The following is a 20332-nucleotide window of genomic DNA, read 5'->3' on the forward strand; positions in this document are numbered from 1 at the left end:
ACTTTTAATACTGATCAACTGCAAGCTGCGAGTGCTGCACTGTATCGGACTACATCCAGGCCTGAATTCCAGTTTTGTTGAGAGGCTCTGGGGATGTACAAGATAGTTAACAGCTGGCCTTTTGAGCCTTTTCATTCTTTTTGCTGAACAGGATCTTCTACCGGGACCTTAGCAGCTCTAACTGGTACCTGAGCAGCTCTAACCGGGACCTGAGCAGCTCTAACCGGGACCTGAGCAGCTCTAAGTGGGACCTGAGCAGCTCTAACTAGGACCTGAGCAGCTCTAACTGGGACCTGATTAGCTCTAACTGGGACCTGAGCAGCTCTAACTGGGACCTGATTAGCTCTAACTGGGACCTGAGCAGCTCTAACCGGGACCTGATTAGCTCTAACTGGGACCTGATTAGCTCTAACTGGGACCTGATTAGCTCTAACTGGGACCTGAGCAGCTCTAACCGGGACCTGAGCAGCTCTAACTCTGACCTGAGCAGCTCTAACCGGGACCTGAGCAGCTCTATCTGGGACCTGAGCAGCTCTAACTGGGACCTGAGCAGCTCTAACCGGGACCTGATTAGCTCTAACTGGGACCTGAGCAGCTCTAACTGGGACCTGAGCAGCTCTAACCGGGACCTGATTAGCTCTAACTGGGACATGAGCAGCTCTATCTGGGACCTGAGCAGCTCTAACTGGGACCTGAGAAGCTCTAACTGGGACCTGTGGCAGCTCTTAATGGGACCTGAGCAGCTCTAACCGGGACCTGAGCAGCTCTAACTCTGACCTGAGCAGCTCTAACTCTGACCTGAGCAGCTCTAACTGGGTTGGTGGCTCTAATTTGGACCTGAGCAGCTCTAACTAGGACCTGAGCAGCTCTAACTGGGACCTGAGCAGCTCTAACTAGGACCTGAGCAGCTCTAATTGGGACCTGAGCAGCTCTAACTGGGACCTGAGCAGCTCTAACTGGGACCTGAGCAGCTCTAACTAGTACCTGAGCAGCTCTAACTAGTACCTGAGCAGCTCTAACCGGGACCTGAGCAGCTCTAACTAGGACCTGAGCAGCTCTAATTGGGACCTGAGCAGCTCTAACTGGGACCTGAGCAGCTCTAACTAGTACCTGAGCAGCTCTAACCGGGACCTGAGCAGCTCTAACTAGGACCTGAGCAGCTCTAATTGGGACCTGAGCAGCTCTAACTGGGACCTGAGCAGCTCTAACTAGGACCTGAGCAGCTCTAACCGGGACCTGAGCAGCTCTAACTGGGACCTGAGCAGCTCTAACTGGGACCTGAGCAGCTCTAACTGGGACCTGATTAGCTCTAACTGGGACCTGAGCAGCTCTAACTGGGACCTGAGCAGCTCTAACCGGGACCTGAGCAGCTCTAACTGGGACCTGAGCAGCTCTAACTGGGACCTGAGCAGTTCTAACTGGGACCTGAGCAGCTCTAACTGGGTTGGTGGCTCTAATTTGGACCTGAGCAGCTCTAACTAGGACCTGAGCAGCTCTAACTGGGACCTGAGCAGCTCTAACTGGGACCTGAGCAGCTCTAACTAGGACCTGAGCAGCTCTAACCGGGACCTGGGCAGCTCTAACTAGGACCTGAGCAGCTCTAACCGGGACCTGAGCAGCTCTAACAGGGACCTGAGCAGCTCTAACTGGTACCTGAGCAGCTCTAACTAGGACCTGAGCAGCTCTAACAGGGACCTGAGCAGCTCTAACTGGGACCTGAGCAGCTCTAACCGGGACCTGAGCAGCTCTAACTGGGACCTGAGCAGCTCTAACTAGGACCTGAGCAGCTCTAACAGGGACCTGAGCAGCTCTAACTGGGTTGGTGGCTCTAATTTGGACCTGAGCAGCTCTAACTAGGACCTGAGCAGCTCTAACTGGGACCTGAGCAGCTCTAACTGGTACCTGAGCAGCTCTAACTAGGACCTGAGCAGCTCTAACAGGGACCTGAGCAGCTCTAACTGGTACCTGAGCAGCTCTAACTAGGACCTGAGCAGCTCTAACCGGGACCTGAGCAGCTCTAACTAGGACCTGAGCAGCTCTAATTGGGACCTGAGCAGCTCTAACTGGGACCTGAGCAGCTCTAACTAGTACCTGAGCAGCTCTAACCGGGACCTGAGCAGCTCTAACTAGGACCTGAGCAGCTCTAATTGGGACCTGAGCAGCTCTAACTGGGACCTGAGCAGCTCTAACTAGGACCTGAGCAGCTCTAACTAGGACCTGAGCAGCTCTAACCGGGACCTGAGCAGCTCTAACTGGTACCTGAGCAGCTCTAACTGGGACCTGAGCAGCTCTAACTGGGACCTGATTAGCTCTAACTGGGACCTGAGCAGCTCTAACTGGGACCTGAGCAGCTCTAACCGGGACCTGAGCAGCTCTAACTGGGACCTGAGCAGCTCTAACTGGGACCTGAGCAGCTCTAACTGGGACCTGAGCAGTTCTAACTGGGACCTGAGCAGCTCTAACTGGGTTGGTGGCTCTAATTTGGACCTGAGCAGCTCTAACTAGGACCTGAGCAGCTCTAACTGGGACCTGAGCAGCTCTAACTGGGACCTGAGCAGCTCTAACTAGGACCTGAGCAGCTCTAACCGGGACCTGGGCAGCTCTAACTAGGACCTGAGCAGCTCTAACCGGGACCTGAGCAGCTCTAACCGGGACCTGAGCAGCTCTAACTAGGACCTGAGCAGCTCTAACAGGGACCTGAGCAGCTCTAACTGGTACCTGAGCAGCTCTAACTAGGACCTGAGCAGCTCTAACAGGGACCTGAGCAGCTCTAACTGGGACCTGAGCAGCTCTAACCGGGACCTGAGCAGCTCTAACTGGGACCTGAGCAGCTCTAACTAGGACCTGAGCAGCTCTAACAGGGACCTGAGCAGCTCTAACTGGGTTGGTGGCTCTAATTTGGACCTGAGCAGCTCTAACTAGGACCTGAGCAGCTCTAACTGGGACCTGAGCAGCTCTAACCGGGACCTGAGCAGCTCTAACTGGGTTGGTGGCTCTAATTTGGACCTGATTAGCTCTAACTAGGACCTGAGCAGCTCTAACTGGGACCTGAGCAGCTCTAACTGGGACCTGAGCAGCTCTAACTAGTACCTGAGTAGCTCTAACCGGGACCTGAGCAGCTCTAACTGGGACCTGAGCAGCTCTAACAGGGAACAGAAAGCTGGGAGCACATTAAATGTGCAAACAGTGAAGGCATATGTCTTCATTTCATCTGTTCAGGTTCTTCTTCTTATCGTTGATATCATCTTTTCTCCCCTCCCCTCCTGGCTACCTGTTATATAAGGTCGATGACTCAGGCTGCTGTCATCCATTTGTGTGTGTGGTATAGATTTCAAACACAACAATGTTACACATGCTCAGGAGGAGGATTGGAGGAGTGTGTGGGCGTCACATCAGTGCAGCAGGAGGAGGATCTGAGCACGACCGACAGCTGGTGGTTCTGTGTCCTGCAGCTGATGCATATCCACCATGTGAAGGATCCAATGCTACAACCTGCTGAGCAGCATGTCAGTATTTAGTCTTTTTTTTTGTTTTATCGTGCCATGTTGCACAAAACTATCAGCAGCAAACTCTGTGTGAAGTTAGCCGACTGTCACAGAGCACGGAGTGAATAAACTGTGCTGCAGGGGGGCGTGTGGATGAAGTGGGCCCAGTAGAGTGCCTGTGTAGAAATCCCTCCGTTAGCTCTCCTATAGCCACATAACAGCAGCTATGAGCTAACAGAGCTATAGCACACGTTCATATCTTTTCTTCCCACTGGTTTGTGTGTATTTTGGTCATTGTTAGTCTCTCTCTGGTATCGATGCTCTGAACCTGGGCCTCTGACCACTTGGATCCCTGGAGCGACAGCACTGTTTGGTCATTCTTATATCCTGGCTCTACGTTGGCAGACTGCACAGGGATAGAAACCTCGTGCAAACCAGTTCACCATCAGCTGACCTCTCTTGCCTCCCGGTCTACCAGCACACCTGCTCCCCTCAGCAGTGAATCTACCTGCTCTGTCACACGTTCCAGCCTTTCTTTGTTTACCACCACCCTGGTTGTGTCAGTCCTTTTCTCAATTCTGGTGAAGCGTCTTCCTCTTAAGGTGCACAGTAAATATTTAGCATCACGCATTGGGTTATGAAACACCAGCTGAGTGGGTCTGTTGATGTCTTTTCCATTTAAAAACAAGTCGTGCTGTGGTTGAAACACCACAGATGAAGACAAGCTGCCTGCCTGAAGTTTGCTGCCAAAGTACAGTATGAAAATGAAATAAACCCCCAAAGGGCCCCTTAACTTGTTCGCCACCCTGGGCCTAATGCTCCTGTTCCAAAACAAATCCATTAAACCACTGCAGGGAATTTGATCTCTTTGTGAGATTTTCTGACACGAAACATACCAGAATATCTTAACCTAATAATATTCAGATCACACTTAAATTCCACCTGCAGAATTTAACCTTTTGTCAAGGGGTCAAATCTCTCAATTGTACATTTTGCTTCTAAACAAAGAGAGATTTTATGAAATGTTTGAAGCTAGAATGCAGATTTAAGGCCATTCATTGGTGTTCTCATTTCTACGCTCAAACTGCCTCTAAAATCATAAATCAGTGCATTTTTTAACCCTCATAACCAAATATTAAACTTTCCACTGCAACTATGAATGACTTCTTATAATAAACACATTGCTGAATATATTGGGTCGTATTATAATTAGTTTAAGCAAAAAAGACGAGGTGTGGGTTTTGAGAGGAATCAGATTATAGCTTCCACCTCGTCTCTTTCTAACTCAATGAGGCAATAATGGCCTTAAACAGAGGTAAGGTGCTAACATCCCAGTGTAAAACACAGCCACGCGTTTCTTCTTATTCTCTAAATGTGGCTCGATCAGACTACTTAAAGCCTGTAAACTGGAGCGTAAACAACAGCCTGACTGGCAGTGACAATGATACTCTTGAACCAACTCTACAAAATCTGATGCAACAGAAATAAAGTGCAGCAGGGCTCCATCCTTTGTAATCCCAGCAGCCATCTTTGTTCCTTCAACCCATTCAAAAACACAGTGAAAGCAGCTGTTCTTTCAACCCTTTTAGGTTCCAGCTCGACTTGTTTTATCAGCTTTAACGTTACAAACATCCCTTCTTTTTCACAACGCCACCGAGTCAAAGCTTCTTTGAGTCATGTGACCTTCATTTTCCCACAACGACAGAAGCACCAGGCGGTGGGAAGGTGGTGAGAAGCCGGGCGGGGCTTCCCCTCTGAAGTTTTCGTCCTCTACTTCATGAAATCCTGCCGCTGTGGAGGTGTTTGTGGTTTTCTGGTTCGAACCGCAGCTCACATCCTAAAAAGAGAGAAGCCTTTAGTTTTCGTCACCTCACGGAGACGCTTCCCTCTGCCTCATGCTGCCGTTTTCATGAGAAATCATAATTTTCCCAGGATTATCTGTGACTCTTCACAATGCTGGTTTTCTTCTTCTTCTTCTTCTTTTTCTTCTTCTTCTTCTTCTTCTGTTGCAAATAAACTGCTTTTTACTACTTTTTAAGGATGACAGCAGCAAGTAAAAGTAACTCATGGAAGAAAAGAATAAAAGATACATAAAATTACAGAATATCATTATCAATAAATTGATAACAGCCTCCTCCGGTGTTCATAAGGTATCCTGACTTAGATTGCTGCGATACAAATTTTTCACTTCAAGTGTCCTGAACAAATAAAAGGATTAGTTTGTTGGTACCACACAGGTTTGTACTGTATTTTCATAATAAAATACAGTACAAACCCTACATATGACCCTAATATAATGTCATAACTGAAGATTTTTTGATAAAAATATCCGTTTTTATGTGGATGACGCAGACTTCTCTGCAGATTCTCCAGCTTGTTCTGGATCTGGATATCTTTCAGATAACTAATGACCAGTTTCTATTAACCTAATTAGGTTTCTAACTACCATTGTAAGCATTTTCTAGCTCATATAGGTAGCTTTTGGTTACCAGCAGTTTTTTTTTCAGCTAAAGTAGTTTACACAGTGTTTTTCTTTCTTAAGCTAATTCCCATTTATTTGAGCTAATATTGGTTTAATTCGGCTAAGACTGGTTCCTTTACCTGAAAAAGTCACCGCTTATTGGTTTTAGTTAGTCTCTAAATTCAGGTGAAATAAGCTAAATCTTTTTCAAAGTTGCCTCTTGTTCATTTAAAAAATATAGTGGTTAAATTCAGCTATAAAGGATTTATTTTAGCTAACAGAGCTAAGGCAGATTTCCTTTTCATTAGCTAACAGCTTTCTTTGGGCTACACAAACATTTTTAGCATGGACAGCTGCTCCAAAGAGACTCAATAAAAATGGGGACACCCCCTGGTGGCTGACTGCAGAAGGGAAATCCCCAAAGTGGAATACAGCTAACATGTAGATAATTAAGAGGTTAGCATTTGATGCTTTGATCACAGAATGGAGGATGTTGAATATCTGGACACATTTACCTCCACAGTTAGTCTTCGAAGTGCAAAGTTGATGAAACGAACTCATTAATACGTGAAGTCCACATCATAAACACACAAATACAAAATTCAAAGCAGCTACATCTTGGCCTTTAAGGCAGAAAAAGAGTAGTAAAGAGTGTTTGCAGCAGCCTTTAGAGGCCGCAGTGAACAGGAACACTGGGTTGGAGGGCTGGAGGTTGGGATGGATGGACAGTTTTACACCAGTAGTGAGTGTTCTTTGTTTAAACTTTCCTTATCATTGCAGCCATGATGACAAATGCCCTCTAACCTTCACCAAAGCCTGCTCTATAACCACATGACCAGCCGCTCCACACCTCATTTATTGAAGAGGACTTGCTTTGAAACTCATGAAATTATGAAAGTTTTGCCCTGCAGCAGGAACGTCTGAGTAGTTTCTGGAAACACTCTGCTGGCTGCTGGGAAAATGATGTCCAGCAGGGTTCACGAGAAACTCAGATTTCCCTGAAACCATGAGGAGGACGGTCCTGACCCGGTGACTACGGCCTTTGATGCTAATGGACTGACAAACTGAGCTCAGATCAGGATGCAGCTCACTCAGCCTGTCCAGATAAAGATAAGACAGTTTCCAGATAGAACTGGTTCAGGGAAATAATCTGTCCTCTTTTCTATCCATGTAACTCTCATGAAACCAACATCTATCCCACCTCCTGCCAACCTTCTACCCCAGGAATGTGTGGCAATCTCGAGGTGATACCAGGCAACAACTAGAACAACAACATGACCTGATTCAGCGCTTCAGACACGCTGCTTCTGCTTCGTGTTCCTCGATCATGAAGCTGTTGATTGCACATTCAGAGGAAGTGGGTCAGCAGTGTTCACCTGTTACTGACTCGAAGATGCAGGAAATCTCTGCAGAGCATCAACAACAGGAGGTCAAAGATGAGTCAGATGATGCAACGAGTGTGGAGGAAGAGAAATGAGGTTTTTGAAATCGTTGCTTTTTTCCTCTGAGGAGCAGGAATGTGATGACTGTCAAACCTCCCAGCTGTTAATCATCTGACAGATAAAGACTAAAAACTGTTTTCTAGAGACTGTCCAAAATAACCCAATGAGACATTCCTTCATGCAGGCAGGAACCATGTGACCTGCGGTCGGTGACACAAAAATGGCCAAAAGATTGTATTTCAGTCCCAACTATGTTATTTTTAACCAATAATCAAGCAGTTTCATTCCTGTCCTTAAAGGGGAACTCCGGTATTTTTAAACCTTATTTCTGGCATGAAATACGTTCATCTACTCACTGAGAACAGTTTGGTGAAAGTCGGCGTCCTTCGGAAGATATTTAGATAACTGGAGATCCATATAACGGAGTGAACGGGGCTTAGAGGATGCAGCCTCTAAATAAGGCATTATCTGTCTTTATTTCACCAATACTTTAAGAAGAATGAATGAATGAACGTGTGCTATAGCTCTGTTAGCTCATAGCTGCTGTTATGTGGCTACTTGCAGCTATAGGAGAGCTAACGGAGGGATTTCTACACAGGCACTCTACTGGGCCCACTTCATCCACACGCCCCCCTGCAGCACAGCTCATTCACTCCGGTAAGAACGTCCATCTTACTCAAAGTCGTTGTTCACATGGTCAAAATCTGATAAATATCCTGCCATGTTGCACAAAACTATCAGCAGCAAACTCTGTGTGAAGTTGCCGACTGTCACAGAGCACGGAGTGAATAAACTGTGCTGCAGGGGGGCGTGTGGATGAAGTGGGCCCAGTAGAGTGCCTGTGTAGAAATCCCTCCGTTAGCTCTCCTATAGCTGCAAGTAGCCACATAACAGCAGCTATGAGCTAACAGAGCTATAGCACACGTTCATTCATTCATTCTTCTTAAAGTATTGGTGAAATAAAGACAGATAATGCCTTATTTAGAGGCTGCATCCTCTAAGCCCCGTTCACTCCGTTATATGGATCTCCAGTTATCTAAATATCTTCCGAAGGACGCCGACTTTCACCAAACTGTTCTCAGTGAGTAGATGAACGTATTTAATGCCAGAAATAAGGTTTAAAAATACCGGAGTTCCCCTTTAAGCAAAGGATTTGATTGCAAAGTATTTTCAGTTATTAACTGAACATAACATCCAAACATGAACAGTTATCTTTGAGCTGAAGACAACACGTGCTTCCAGTAATCATCCCTTGCCAACACTGACTGGGGGACCTGTTGATGCAGATTCTCAGTCATCCGGGTCATAGAAACCCTAAAAAGCAGAATCGATGGCAACTGGTACTGGTCATGCATCTCTCTCACGTTATCTTATCTGCAAGACTTGTTTCTGTCTTTGTATTTTGCTTGAACAAGTTATCTTGTTTGTGCACATCAATAGCTTGTTTTCAGCAGCTTCCTTCTCAGAAGGGACTTCATATGGATAATAATCTTAATTGTATCTCTTGGTCTGGTTATGCTGTACTCACTTGTCCTTTTTTTCTGCTTATTTTCTCCGTACACATTGTTTCGTTTTCACAAGCTGTTCACTTTGTCTTTTCATTGCTGTTTTATCAGTAGATTGTCCAGTTTGAGCGGCCCTTGTGCATCAGTGTGTTCTCTGTTTCAGGACTCAGCGGAAGGTCTCCAGCACTCGTAGTCATGCTGCTGTGCAGCATCAGAAAACAATTTTCACGTGAATAAAATGAGTCATTTCTGAGACATCTCCACAAACTGCAAACCTGACAATCCGGCTGAAGTCACCGTCCGCTGTGCTGCTAACGGGGCAGAAAACACAGATGGTAAAATAATGATCCACTAAAGTGCAGACTGAGAGTAGGACAGCAGCAGCGGAACATGCTGAGACAAGGAAATGAGGAATAAACAGAGAAGGTGATGAATCAAAAAGCCTGTGTGAGAGCAGAAAATGTGATAAAAGCCAGCAAGTGATTCCGGTAAGAAAGAGAGAGGAGCTGGGCAACAACATGACTCAGCAAACACACTCCGCAGCAAGGTCACAGACAGAAAACAACCACCTTGCAGCTGAGAGCATTAGTTTTAATTTAGATTCCTGCAAGAGAAATCTGAAAACACAACGAAAAATATCAACTTTAATGGTGTTTTATCCCTCTGAAATAGAACAGGTAACACTTTCAGAGACGAAGGTGACAATGCTGCACTGCGATTCTGCAGTTTTCCTCAAATAAATCCACTAATTACTCCCCATAGAGCAACTGCGAAAGTTCTAAAAATGCACTGTGTGAGTAAATGTTGTGAGTCAGTGTGGAAGGAGCGAGACGTGTTTTTGAGTTATTTTGGGATCAGCGACGTTTCACAGAGTTGTGAGGAGACAGAGACTAAATCAGAGGTTTTCAGACGGTGAGGTGGTCAGTAAAGCAGACATGTGACTCAGGACTGTGTGTCTGTGACTCATGTGATCGTCTTCATAACAGAGTGCGGCTGATCTGTGGTGTCACTGCTCCCCCTGCTGGCCGGAGGCTGAACTGATGGTCACCTTTGAATGCGGCTCTGCTGCCACCTGCTGGTCATCAAAGGTTTGTCTCGAGACAGCTTCATCCTCGTTCTCTTAACCTGGATTGGCTTCAAAATAACAACTAAACCTCTTAAGATAGTTTTGTGTTTTGCTTTGTGGACCATTTCTGCTTCTATTTGGTCATTTTTTGCCCCTTTAAGAGTGTTGTTTTTCTTTCTTTGCAGTTGATTTTCTCATCAATTAATTTGTGCCATTTTCCAAATCCTTTTGTTAATTCTTTGTCTTTTTGTCTTTTTTTCTTTGACTTTGTTGCCCATTTTGGTCCGTTTGTGTCTCTAAGGTGTCGTCTAAGAGTCAGTTTGTCTTCTCCACATAACTCCTTTTCCTTTTTATTTGTCAGTATTTTTTCAAAGACCTTACGCTGTGTCGAGGTAGTTTTGATGCACACAAAGTTCTTTAAAGTGGAAGCTTTACAAATCAGTAATCATCCCTCTCTGCCTGTGCTTATTCGCTTTCTGCAGCCTCCAGTGACTCCATCTTTCATGGTTTTACTTCAGCTAAACAAACCTAAACCAAGGCATCTTCATTTAGCATCTGAAAAGCTGATTTAGCTCCGTGTGTTTGTTGAATTCTGTGTAATTATCTCTTCTTTATATTGATAAATCTCTCTCTGTGCATGGAAGCAGGCAGAATTCTGCCTGTGTACATGAAGCTGTGACCTTCCTCACGTGAACACATGAAGCAGGAATATTGGATTTACGTCACTTTTGCTTCATCCGGAAATATTTTCACCTGCTGCCCTCTATCTCTGGAAATTCAAAATGTCAAGTGAACAGTAAGAATAGATAAATCAAAACATGACTCAGCAGCTGAGAAACAAACTGATGAGTCGTGATCCTGCAGAGAACATCCACACATACAAAGACTTACGGTTCCCGGAAACAGGGAGGAGGAGATGATGCTCGTCTCCACCCGACTCTTCCCGGCTGTCAGACCTCTCACGAGATGCTGCGCACCATCGCCACGGAGCGAGCTGGTTGGCTGCTGCAGAGCCTGCCTCAGGAGCCAATCAGTGAGCAGCTCAGTGATGTGTCGAGCAGTGTTGAGAAGGGTGGCAAATTCCCGTAATCGTTGGCAGAGAGGAGGAAAGAGTGTGTGTTTGTGTGCTGTTAGCAGTGCTCTTTTGAATGTGTTTGTGTTGATCATGTGACTGCTGTTGACTTTCTGTCCTGACTGATTATTGCTGAGTCAACGCTTTATCCTCCCATCCTTGTGAGGACCCTGACTGGCATTGTGTGTTCCCTGGCATAAAACTCTGAGCCTGAGCTAAACGTGGCTCTAATCTGACCTCCAAAGCCAAGTTTGGGAAAAGTCTGTCCCAGAGCAGCAAGTCCTCATGAGTCATTATCACAACAGTGGAAATTCCTGCAGTGTCATGTGCAACAAATACAGAAATCAAAGTTTTTTATCAGTTCTGAGCAGCTTTAAAGTGAATCTCTGGTCTGAGCTTCTTTATCCTCCAACACAGCCTGAACCCTCTGAGACAAGCTTTCTGTCATTTCTTTAAGGAGTCTTCAGGAATAGTTCTCCAGGCTTCTTGAAGGACATCCCAAAGCTCTTCTTTGGATGTGGGCTGCCTTTTGTTCCGTTCTCTGTCAGATGATCCCACACTGCTTCAATAATGTTGAGGTCCGGGCTCTGGGGAGGATTCATCCCTCCATAAGACCTGTTGCCACTGATTTTCAGTCCACTTCTTGTGTCATTTGGCACAGCTCAGCCTTTTCTCCCTGTTTCCCTTCCTTAAGAACGGCTTCTTGACAGCCACCCTTCCATGGAGACCATTTCTGATGAGGCTTGGGCCAACAGTAGATGGATCAGCTGAAGGTCTTCTAACTCCCTGTTTTGTCTGGGTGAGACTTTGGAAACCGTTTGCAGTTGTTCATTAACTGTCCATTTAGTTTTGATCATTTGCTGACGAAGGGACAATGTTGAAAATGTTCATAGTTCTAATCCTTTACAATACTCTGTAAAACTCTCGAGCCATTCCTCATTTTTTATAGATTGCAATGAAAACAGGAAGTGGATGCAGTATTAAATGTGGAAAAACAAATAGAAATACTTTATATAAAGTAAAAACATATTTCTTTAATGGTCTGAGCTCCTTTATTCTCCAACACAGCCTGAACCCTCTGAGACGAGCTTTCTGTCATTTCTTTAAGGAGTCTTCAGGAATAGTTCTCCAGGCTTCTTGAAGGACATCCCAAAGCTCTTCTTTGGATGTGGGCTGCCTTTTGTTCCGTTCTCTGTCAGATGATCCCACACTGCTTCAATAATGTTGAGGTCCGGGCTCTGGGGAGGATTCATCCCTCCATAAGACCTGTTGCCACTGATTCTCATCGGTGGTCTCGTGTTGTTCTTCTGTTAAAGAAGAAACTTCAGAACAGCAGAGTTCAGAGAATAATAACTAATCATCTGAAGCATGTGGATCAAATCTTTCTGAGTGAGAGACGCAGGAAAGAAAAATTCAAAGAAAACTGGACTCATTTCTCTGAGATGAAGCTGTTTTATTGAAGAAAGTCAAATATTTTCTGCTCTGAACATGAACTCTGAACTTTGTACTGTTACAGGAAAACTGCCTCAGTTATACCCTCACATCAGTTTGACATTTTCTCCGTCAGATTTCACACAAACACTGAAATGAAGACAACAGAAAACACTTTGTTCACTCCTTCAAAGTGGTATTTGCTGTGAAAATCTTCACTGGTTCTCACATTAAAGCTGATGAAGGACCTCCTGATTCCTGCTGATCCTGGAAATGACCGTTTCTGAGCACCTCAGAACAGACTTCCTCATCTGTTGGTTGATTTAGAAAACAGCGACAACATTTGATCTCTGAAACTAATCAAAGTCAGTGTAGCTCCAGAATAATTTTACATTTACAAAGTGATGAGATGTGAACAGAATCTGTGATAAAGGAAGGTCTGCTGATCTCTCTGTTGGGCTCCATGAAGTGGAAGAGAAACAACAACATACAGACACATCAACACAAGCATCCAACTAATATTTAGAGCTCAGAGAAGTTTAGATTTTCATGTGGAGAAACATTTCTGTGAATAAAACTCATCATTAGCAGTGATATCCTCCATGGCTGCACAAACCCAGGAAAAAGCAGCAAATAAACAGCAAAGAGCTGACAGGATACCTTTATTCCACTTTACACAACTCTGCTGTGGCTCCATCAGAATAAGAATAATAAAACCTAATCCCAGCATAGAGCGGCTGAGTGAATCTGGTCTGGACTCTGTGGAGCAGAGTCATGGTTCCAGAGACTCTGTAGAAGGACAGAATACCTGCTCTGTGATCCAGGTACACTCCGACTCTGGAGGATGCAGGACCTGAGATGGAGGTTTCCATGCTGTTGTATATAAATGAATAACTGTCTGGGTCACAATATAATGCCCAAGATTTGTCATTAAATCCAAATCTACATTCAGTCCCACCTCCTGCTCTGCTGATGTTCTTGTATGCGACTGCTACACCAACTCCTTCCCCTCTCATCTCCACCTCCCAGTAACAACGTCCAGTCAGACTCTCTCTGCTCAGGACCTGAGAATATCCAGTGAATCTGTCTGGATGATCAGAATAAGACTGAAGTTGATCCATTCTTGTCACTTTTCTGTTCCCCTCTGACAGTAACAGCTCTCTGTTTGCTGTGTTTGGATCCAGTTTGATTTCACATGAATATTTTAAGAAGTCAGCTCTGCTCTCTGGTTCAGGTTCAGGTTCAGGTTCAGGTTCAGGTTCTGGTTCTGGTTCCTGCAGTAAAACATCCACCTCAGTGACTCTCAGTGAGATGTTGGTCCATTCCTCTCTCAGGATGTCCTGTAGTTTCTCTCTGAGCTCTGACACAGCTGCTGTCACAGCCTCAAAGTGCCTCAGAGGACGGATCTTGATGCTGGATGAGGGTGTAGACTCCCTGAGTGCTGACACTGAGGGGCAGTTCTGTAGAAACTGGGTGTGATCCTCTGTGTCTGAGAGCTGCTGCAGCTCAGCATCTTTCCTCTGCAGCTCAGTGATCTCCTGCTCCAGCTTCTCCTGAAGCTCTTTGACTCGACTCACTTCAGTTTCCTGCTGGGATCTGATCTGCTGCTTCACCTCAGAGCTTCTTTTCTGGAGGAGACGGATCAGCTCAGTGAAGATCTTCTCACTGTGCTCCACTGTTTTATCAGCAGACTGATTGATGGCCTCCACCTCCTGCTGAAGCAGCTTCACATCTTTCTCTCGGTCCTGGACTCTCTGCTGGATTTGTTGCCGACTCCCCTCCAGCTCTCTCTGCCTCTCAGTCCTTTCTGCTGCAGCTGACACTGTGTCGTGGCCTTTATGTTCCTCCACAGAGCAGAGATAACAGATAGACTTCTGATCAGTGCGGCAGAACATCTTCATCACCTCATCGTGACCAGAGCAGATGTTCTCCTGGAGGTTCTTGGAGGGCTCCACCAGCTTGTGTTTCCTGAATGGAGGTGAATCATAATGAGGCTGAAGGTGTTTCTCACAGTAAGAGGCCAGACAGACTAAACAGGACTTGATGGCTTTCAGTTTTCTTCCAGAGCAGAAATCACAGGCCACATCTTCAGCTCCAGCATAGCAGTGATCAGCAGGAGCAGCTTGGAGTCCAGTCTTCTTCAGCTGCTCCACTAAAGCAGCTAACATGGTGCTTTTCTCCAGGACAGGCCTCGGTATGAAAGTTTTCCTGCACTGAGGGCAGCTGTGGATTCCCTTCTGATCCTCTCCATCCCAGAAGCCTTTAATACAGTTCCTGCAGTAGCTGTGTCCACAGGGAATAGTCACCGGATCCTTCAGCAGATCCAAACAGATCGAACAAGAGAAGGTTTCTCGGTCCAGCTGAACTCCTTTCTGCGCCATTTCTCCTCTCAGATCAGCGACTCAGTGAGTTTCACTTCATCATAAATGAAACTAGTCTGAGCTCTGAGCCAATCAGCTCACCAGCTGCTGGTCACACCCATCATCAGCCTGCAGGTCTGAAGGGGAGGGAACAAGGAAACATGTGAGAGCAGGAAGTGTGTTGAAGCTGTTTCACACCAGTCTTCATGGTTAAAATATGAGTTGATTCTTCTTTTAATCCCTCTGGAAAGAAGTTTAGCTTCACTTTCACAAAGAATCATTGTGTTAAAGCTCCAGTTCCTCGTCAGCTTCTTTCTTCACAGAACTTTAAATGAAGCAGACGAGCTTCTCCTGAAATAATGGAATCAGTTGCTGCACATAAATCAAACGTGTTGCTGCTTTGGATCCTAAATTTCACTCGACATAAAAACAGCAGAGTTTTCATCCTTTTACTATGCTGTTAATGCACCAAGTGGCAACACATTCTTAACATGCACTTGCAGGTTTTCCTCCTCAGAATGAAGATTAAAATCATATCCTGACCAAACAGACATCAGACCTAAATGTATATTTATCTGAAGGCTGATTTTCACATCACCTTAAAACTGAGCCGATGAGACGGTTTCATGATGTTTTCTTCTAAAACGTCTCTAAAGGAGCTCATAAACTGCATTTAAGTGAAATATCAGACAGATGATGGACACTCTCACCTGCCTGAGCACTAAATTTATCCTCCATGTTGTGAGTGTGAGCAGAAACACTTTCACTGCAACACCTGAACAGGATGAAGGGACAGAAGCAAAGATTTCTCATTAAAGTTTGGAAGAAAAGCTCCGAACATGCCGCAGATCAGAGGTTTCCCTTCATTCAGACATGTGAGCAGTTGGGTCTTAGTTTCCAGGATGAGGGATTTCTCACCGAAACTCAAAGATCTCCTGTTGGCTGGAATCTAAGTTTTCACAACAAAATCAAAGAGTGAAGTCAGAGAAATGAGTGAAAGTCCCAACAGAAGAACTTTCTTCCTTCAGTCATCTCTCAAGCTTTCAGCTTTATTTCATGGCCTGCTGGAGGGGCCCAACCAAGAGGCCGAGGGCCACCAAGCAAAGAATGATCACTTCTCTGGGCTCTGGGGAGGATTCATCCCTCCATAAGACCTGTTGCCACTGATTTTCAGTCCACTTCTTGTGTCATTTGGCACAGCTCAGCCTTTTCTCCCTGTTTCCCTTCCTTAAGAACGGCTTCTTGACAGCCACCCTTCCATGGAGCCCATTTCTGATGAGGCTTGGGCCAACAGTAGATGGATCAGCTGAAGGTCCAGATGCATCTCTCAGGTCCTGTCAGGTCACAGCTGGATTTTTTCCTCTTTCTTAAGGACATCACTTTCAGATCCTGTTCATCTGCTGGAGATAGTTTTTTAGGCCTGACACTTCTTCTTTTGTCCTCCACTTGTCCAGTTTCCTCAAATGTTTTAAGGACACACTGCACACCATGCTGAGATATGCCAAGTTTTCAGCTAATAGCTCTTTGGGAATCACCTTGTTGCTGCAGAAATCCTATTTTCTGTCTGTCAAACTGTGTTTTCTTTGCTGTTTTTCATAGATGCAACTAAAGAAATGGGAACAAATGATGTGTCTTTGTGACAAAGATCCAGTTTAAAATGGCTTCTTTGCTAAGTTGTCTGTTCTGTGTCGACACAACACTGGTTCATCCCTTGAGTTTGGAGCCTTTTTCTGCCCGAATGGTTCAAAGGTCAGAGTTAAGTGGCTGAACAAAGAAAAAACACTGAAAATGCTCAGGTACAAGGACTGAAAATGAGTGAAAAAGCAGAAAATGTCCAAAGAAAAACTCTGAAAGAGTAGATTAGAGGAAGGTCTGGCTGCTTGAGTATTAAAGGACTTAAAGGATGTAATCAGGTGGAATTAGGCCCAAAACTACAGGAAATACTTAAATACAACATGAATAAACATTGGTTGTAGTAGGAAATTGTCTTAGTTTCAGGTGTGTCGGCTGATCTGAGGTCAGATCAAAACTTCACACAAACAGTAAACAGTTTTAATCCCATTCAGACTTTTATCAGTTTAATCCTGTTTGTAAGGACACACTGAACCAAATTGGAGGACGTATCCTTTCACTTGTTGCTTCCTTTTGGTTCCTTTCAGCGTTGGACGACCAAAAATGGGCACAACATGAGTTTCTTGTGTAAAAAATTAAACCAGCTATAGTTTATGCATGAGACACAAATGTTGTTGTTCAAAATAGGAACATCTAGTGGATAAATCCACAACATGGACAATTAAAAGATAGATAAGTCATGAGCTTAACTCGGTCTGTCCCCCATCAAATGTTCCAGTGGAAAAGGCGACACAAGCCCAGATCAGGAAGTTCTGTCCAAAGTCAAAGCTAATGTTTGGAATCTGTCACATAAACGCATTTCCAATCAGGGTCCCCAGAGTTCAGGAGGGGAAAGGAACGCTTTGCTTGTGCCAGGCCTGCATCTGTTGTTGCACATCAGTGGATAAGAGGAGTCTCACAGTTTCTTCTGAGAGTTAATTCAGTCTGTGAACACATTTACACATTGTGCTTGTTCCAGCTACAGGGAACAAATTAAGAATCATATCAGATATGTTCCTTTTCCTTCAGGGTTTCGTGCCAGTTACCAGTTGCCAATGCAGCTATTTCAGTTTGCAGCTAAAGGAATTCAGCTGTAATTATCTGGTTTATCAACTCTTCAGGTCAGCAGGTAAAATGCTTTACTTCAAGTGGTCTAAGTGCTGCTACAACTGTACTTTTAGGTTACTATTGATTATCTTGCAGCAGTTTTCAGACTGAAAATGCTCAAACATGCGGCACGTCGGAGAATCTTCTCTTTTCGAGGCACAGTTTGATTTAGGTTCACTAAATCTAATCAAAGTGTCTGATTCATACGAAGGGCAGCACCTCTTGTGAAACCCAGAGTTTCCACTTCCTGTAAGTGCTGCTGGATCACAGGTGAATACAGGTGACTTAGTCCGTTTACTTTGGACACAAACTCTGTGCTGTTCTGGATTTGTTTGAGGTCAGTGTTCAGGACAGCAGATCAAACACAAGCACGAATAATGAGTCCCGGTCAAACATGCTTTTATCCACCTGCTGATGTTTCATCATCGCTGCATGTTTACATGTAAGTTGGGACTTTTTGAGCATGAAGCAGAGCAGTAAAACAAAGGGTTGGAAAGTCCATGCTCTTATCAAAAGACATCAATACCCCCCATTTGCCATTAGGTGAATGAAATCAAGACAATAATGATGTCAAATGGAAAAAAGTGCTGCAGGAATTTTCATTTTGCTCCATAATGAAGCAGAACTTTGTGGTGAGGTCAAGTAAATGTGTCCAATCCAGGAAGCCACAGTATGTCAGTATAGGCAAAGGTCTAAAAAGGAAATCATCAATGATCTGATATTACGACGGTGCTAATAAAAAATAAATAAAAGATTTGCATTAAAATTAAGGCTGTCAAACTATTATTTTTTTAATCGCAATTAATCGCATTTTTCCATAGTTAACTCACGATTAATCTCTATCTTAAAAATATAGAGTTAGAATCAAATAAACAAAGAAAAAAGTATTTTATTTCTTCTTTCAAATAAAAAAAGTGTATTGTAGACCCACTTGACATTTCTATTTGAAAAATACAGCACAGAAAATGCCACAACAATGTGGTCTTAAAACTGAAGACGACAAACAGAACAGGGTCCAATGACAATTAAATTAATAGAAAAAAAATGCAGTCATTAGACACATCAGATTCAGAACTCTTAGTGACTTTTCTCCTATTTTTTAATCACTAATTAATTATAATTATTGCCAATTGACAAGGCCGCGATTAACCGCGATCAAACAAATTAATCGCATTCGCTTAATTAATCGCATCGCGATTAACGCGCTAACTATGACAGCCCTAATTAAAATGTGAAGATTAATTCATTTTCAGCTATTATACGACAGTGTCACATGATCAGTGGAGTTTAACCAGAAATCTTGATAATTTCTTTGAAACTTTTTTTTTTATGTAAATGAGTCATTTTATCTCATGAATCAAAGCTGATCTGCTTCCACTGAAGAGATTCACATGCATACAAACTGCAGCTTGTTCTTAACTGCTCATACGGCTTCGGTGGGGGGGGGGGGGGGGGGGGGGGGGGCACTGACAGTAAACTACTGTTTCACAACAGCTCAGCACACAAACAAGCGACCATTTACACACACACTGTACTGTACTGTTAATGGAGACAAACACACTCTGACCCTGACAGTGTGTAACTCTGCAGGACTGATCAAACACATGCGTTTTTATTCTGTTTGACAGTAAATTACAGATATTCTAATGGAATGAATGAACTGGAACAGGAGGGACATGTATATTAATGTTATTAATATACTGTATACTGTAAAAAAAACCTAAAATAAACAGATAAAATTTAAATTTTAAATGCAAAATACTGTTTTACACGAAGAAACAACCTGTCATGCATCACAGACTGTGTGAACGACTGAGTTTTCCTTTTCCACGGTGCATTTGTTAAGCGACACCACTCAGCTGTCTTTACCAAAGCTTAATTAAGGTCAATTATTACTTCTTAAGATTAAGACTTTATTACTTTATTGTCACGTAGATACAGGAAATACACAACATTTCTCCTCCGCTTTTAACCCATCCAGGTTGGCACCTGTTGAACACACGCATGCACGTGCACAGGCTCACACACTCATAGGGCTGTGGGCAGCCAATCAGAGCGTCAAGTGAGCATGGTGGTAAACGGCCTCAGAAAGTCAGAAATGTGCAGAAAGTGGAGTTGAACGTGTTTTATTGAAGGCGTAAATGTCACAGTTCATCCAGCAGATGGCAGCAAAACAGTTCCTGGGTTTTCTGCACGGCTGATTCTGCAGAGCGACGTTTGGGAAGTCATTTAACCACGTTGTGCTGCCTCCTTATGCGCTCTTCCTGTGATTGTGACGCCTGGTGCTGTAAACGGTAAAGGCTGCAGTTTATCTTAAAGATTATCGACAGGTGAACTTCAGGTACAGCAGCAAGCTCAGAACCAGCTTCAGACGGCTTAATATCAACTGGTCTGACTCCGGATTCAGTGGAGAACAAAGGAAATGTTGACCATGCATCAGTGTCAGCATGTCAACCAGCTTCATGAGGCTGTGACTTGGACTGGTTTCCAATTAGCAGATCAACCAAAAGCGCCTCTTTATCCTCCTTTTTTACATATTTCGCCTTTTTTCGTGCTAAATTTCACCTCTTTGCGTGAGGAAGTGCAGCTTGCGCCTCATCTCAGTCAACTCCAACGACACTGAGACAGATTTAAAGGTTCATTGCTGTGTTTTTTGACCCTCTGAGTGATGTGATTTTTGAGTTTATGTGTTTTGATTTTCCATTTTATTCATCAGTTCACTTCTGGCTCTTTAGTTCTCGTGCATCCTGTTTTATTTTGAAGAGTTTTGCTGGTTTGTTAACTTCCTGTTT

General features: G+C 44.3%; 3 protein-coding genes across 4 annotated transcripts in view; 1 reads left to right on the plus strand and 2 right to left on the minus strand.

The window, feature by feature from the left end:
* The window catches only part of LOC140311517 (tripartite motif-containing protein 16-like), a 252966-nt gene that overhangs the window by 189430 nt on the left and 43204 nt on the right, over nucleotides 1-20332 (plus strand). The gene's annotated exons all lie outside the window — the stretch shown is intronic.
* LOC140311518 (tripartite motif-containing protein 16-like) lies at nucleotides 12802-14872 on the minus strand. 2 transcript variants are annotated; one of them, XM_072388909.1, is made up of 2 exons: nucleotides 13721-14872; nucleotides 12802-13690 (listed from the first exon to the last, which is right to left on the minus strand). In XM_072388909.1, the coding sequence occupies exons 1-2, from the start codon at nucleotides 14841-14843 to the stop codon at nucleotides 13125-13127; spliced, it is 1689 nt and encodes a 562-aa protein (XP_072245010.1). In that variant the 5' UTR covers nucleotides 14844-14872; the 3' UTR covers nucleotides 12802-13124. The 2 variants fall into 2 exon arrangements, with proteins under 2 accessions (XP_072245010.1, XP_072245009.1); XM_072388908.1 differs by having other exon boundaries at nucleotides 12802-14872.
* Nucleotides 14868-20332, minus strand: part of pycr3 (pyrroline-5-carboxylate reductase 3) — a 404375-nt gene continuing 398910 nt past the window's right edge. The window contains exon 8 of the transcript XR_011916907.1: nucleotides 14868-14877. The gene's annotated coding sequence lies outside the window, so the exon portion shown is untranslated. The remainder of the gene's footprint in view (nucleotides 14878-20332) is intronic.

This window comes from Leuresthes tenuis, unplaced genomic scaffold (assembly GCF_036924035.1).
Source record: "Leuresthes tenuis unplaced genomic scaffold, fLeuTen1.0.hap1 SCAF_7, whole genome shotgun sequence".
NCBI classification, from domain to species: domain Eukaryota; kingdom Metazoa; phylum Chordata; class Actinopteri; order Atheriniformes; family Atherinopsidae; genus Leuresthes; species Leuresthes tenuis.

Bases quoted from the DNA above. Each gene is read 5' to 3' on its own strand.
- LOC140311518 (XM_072388908.1), bottom strand. From the start codon at position 14,843: ATGGCGCAGAAAGGAGTTCAGCTGGACCGAGAAACCTTCTCTTGTTCG.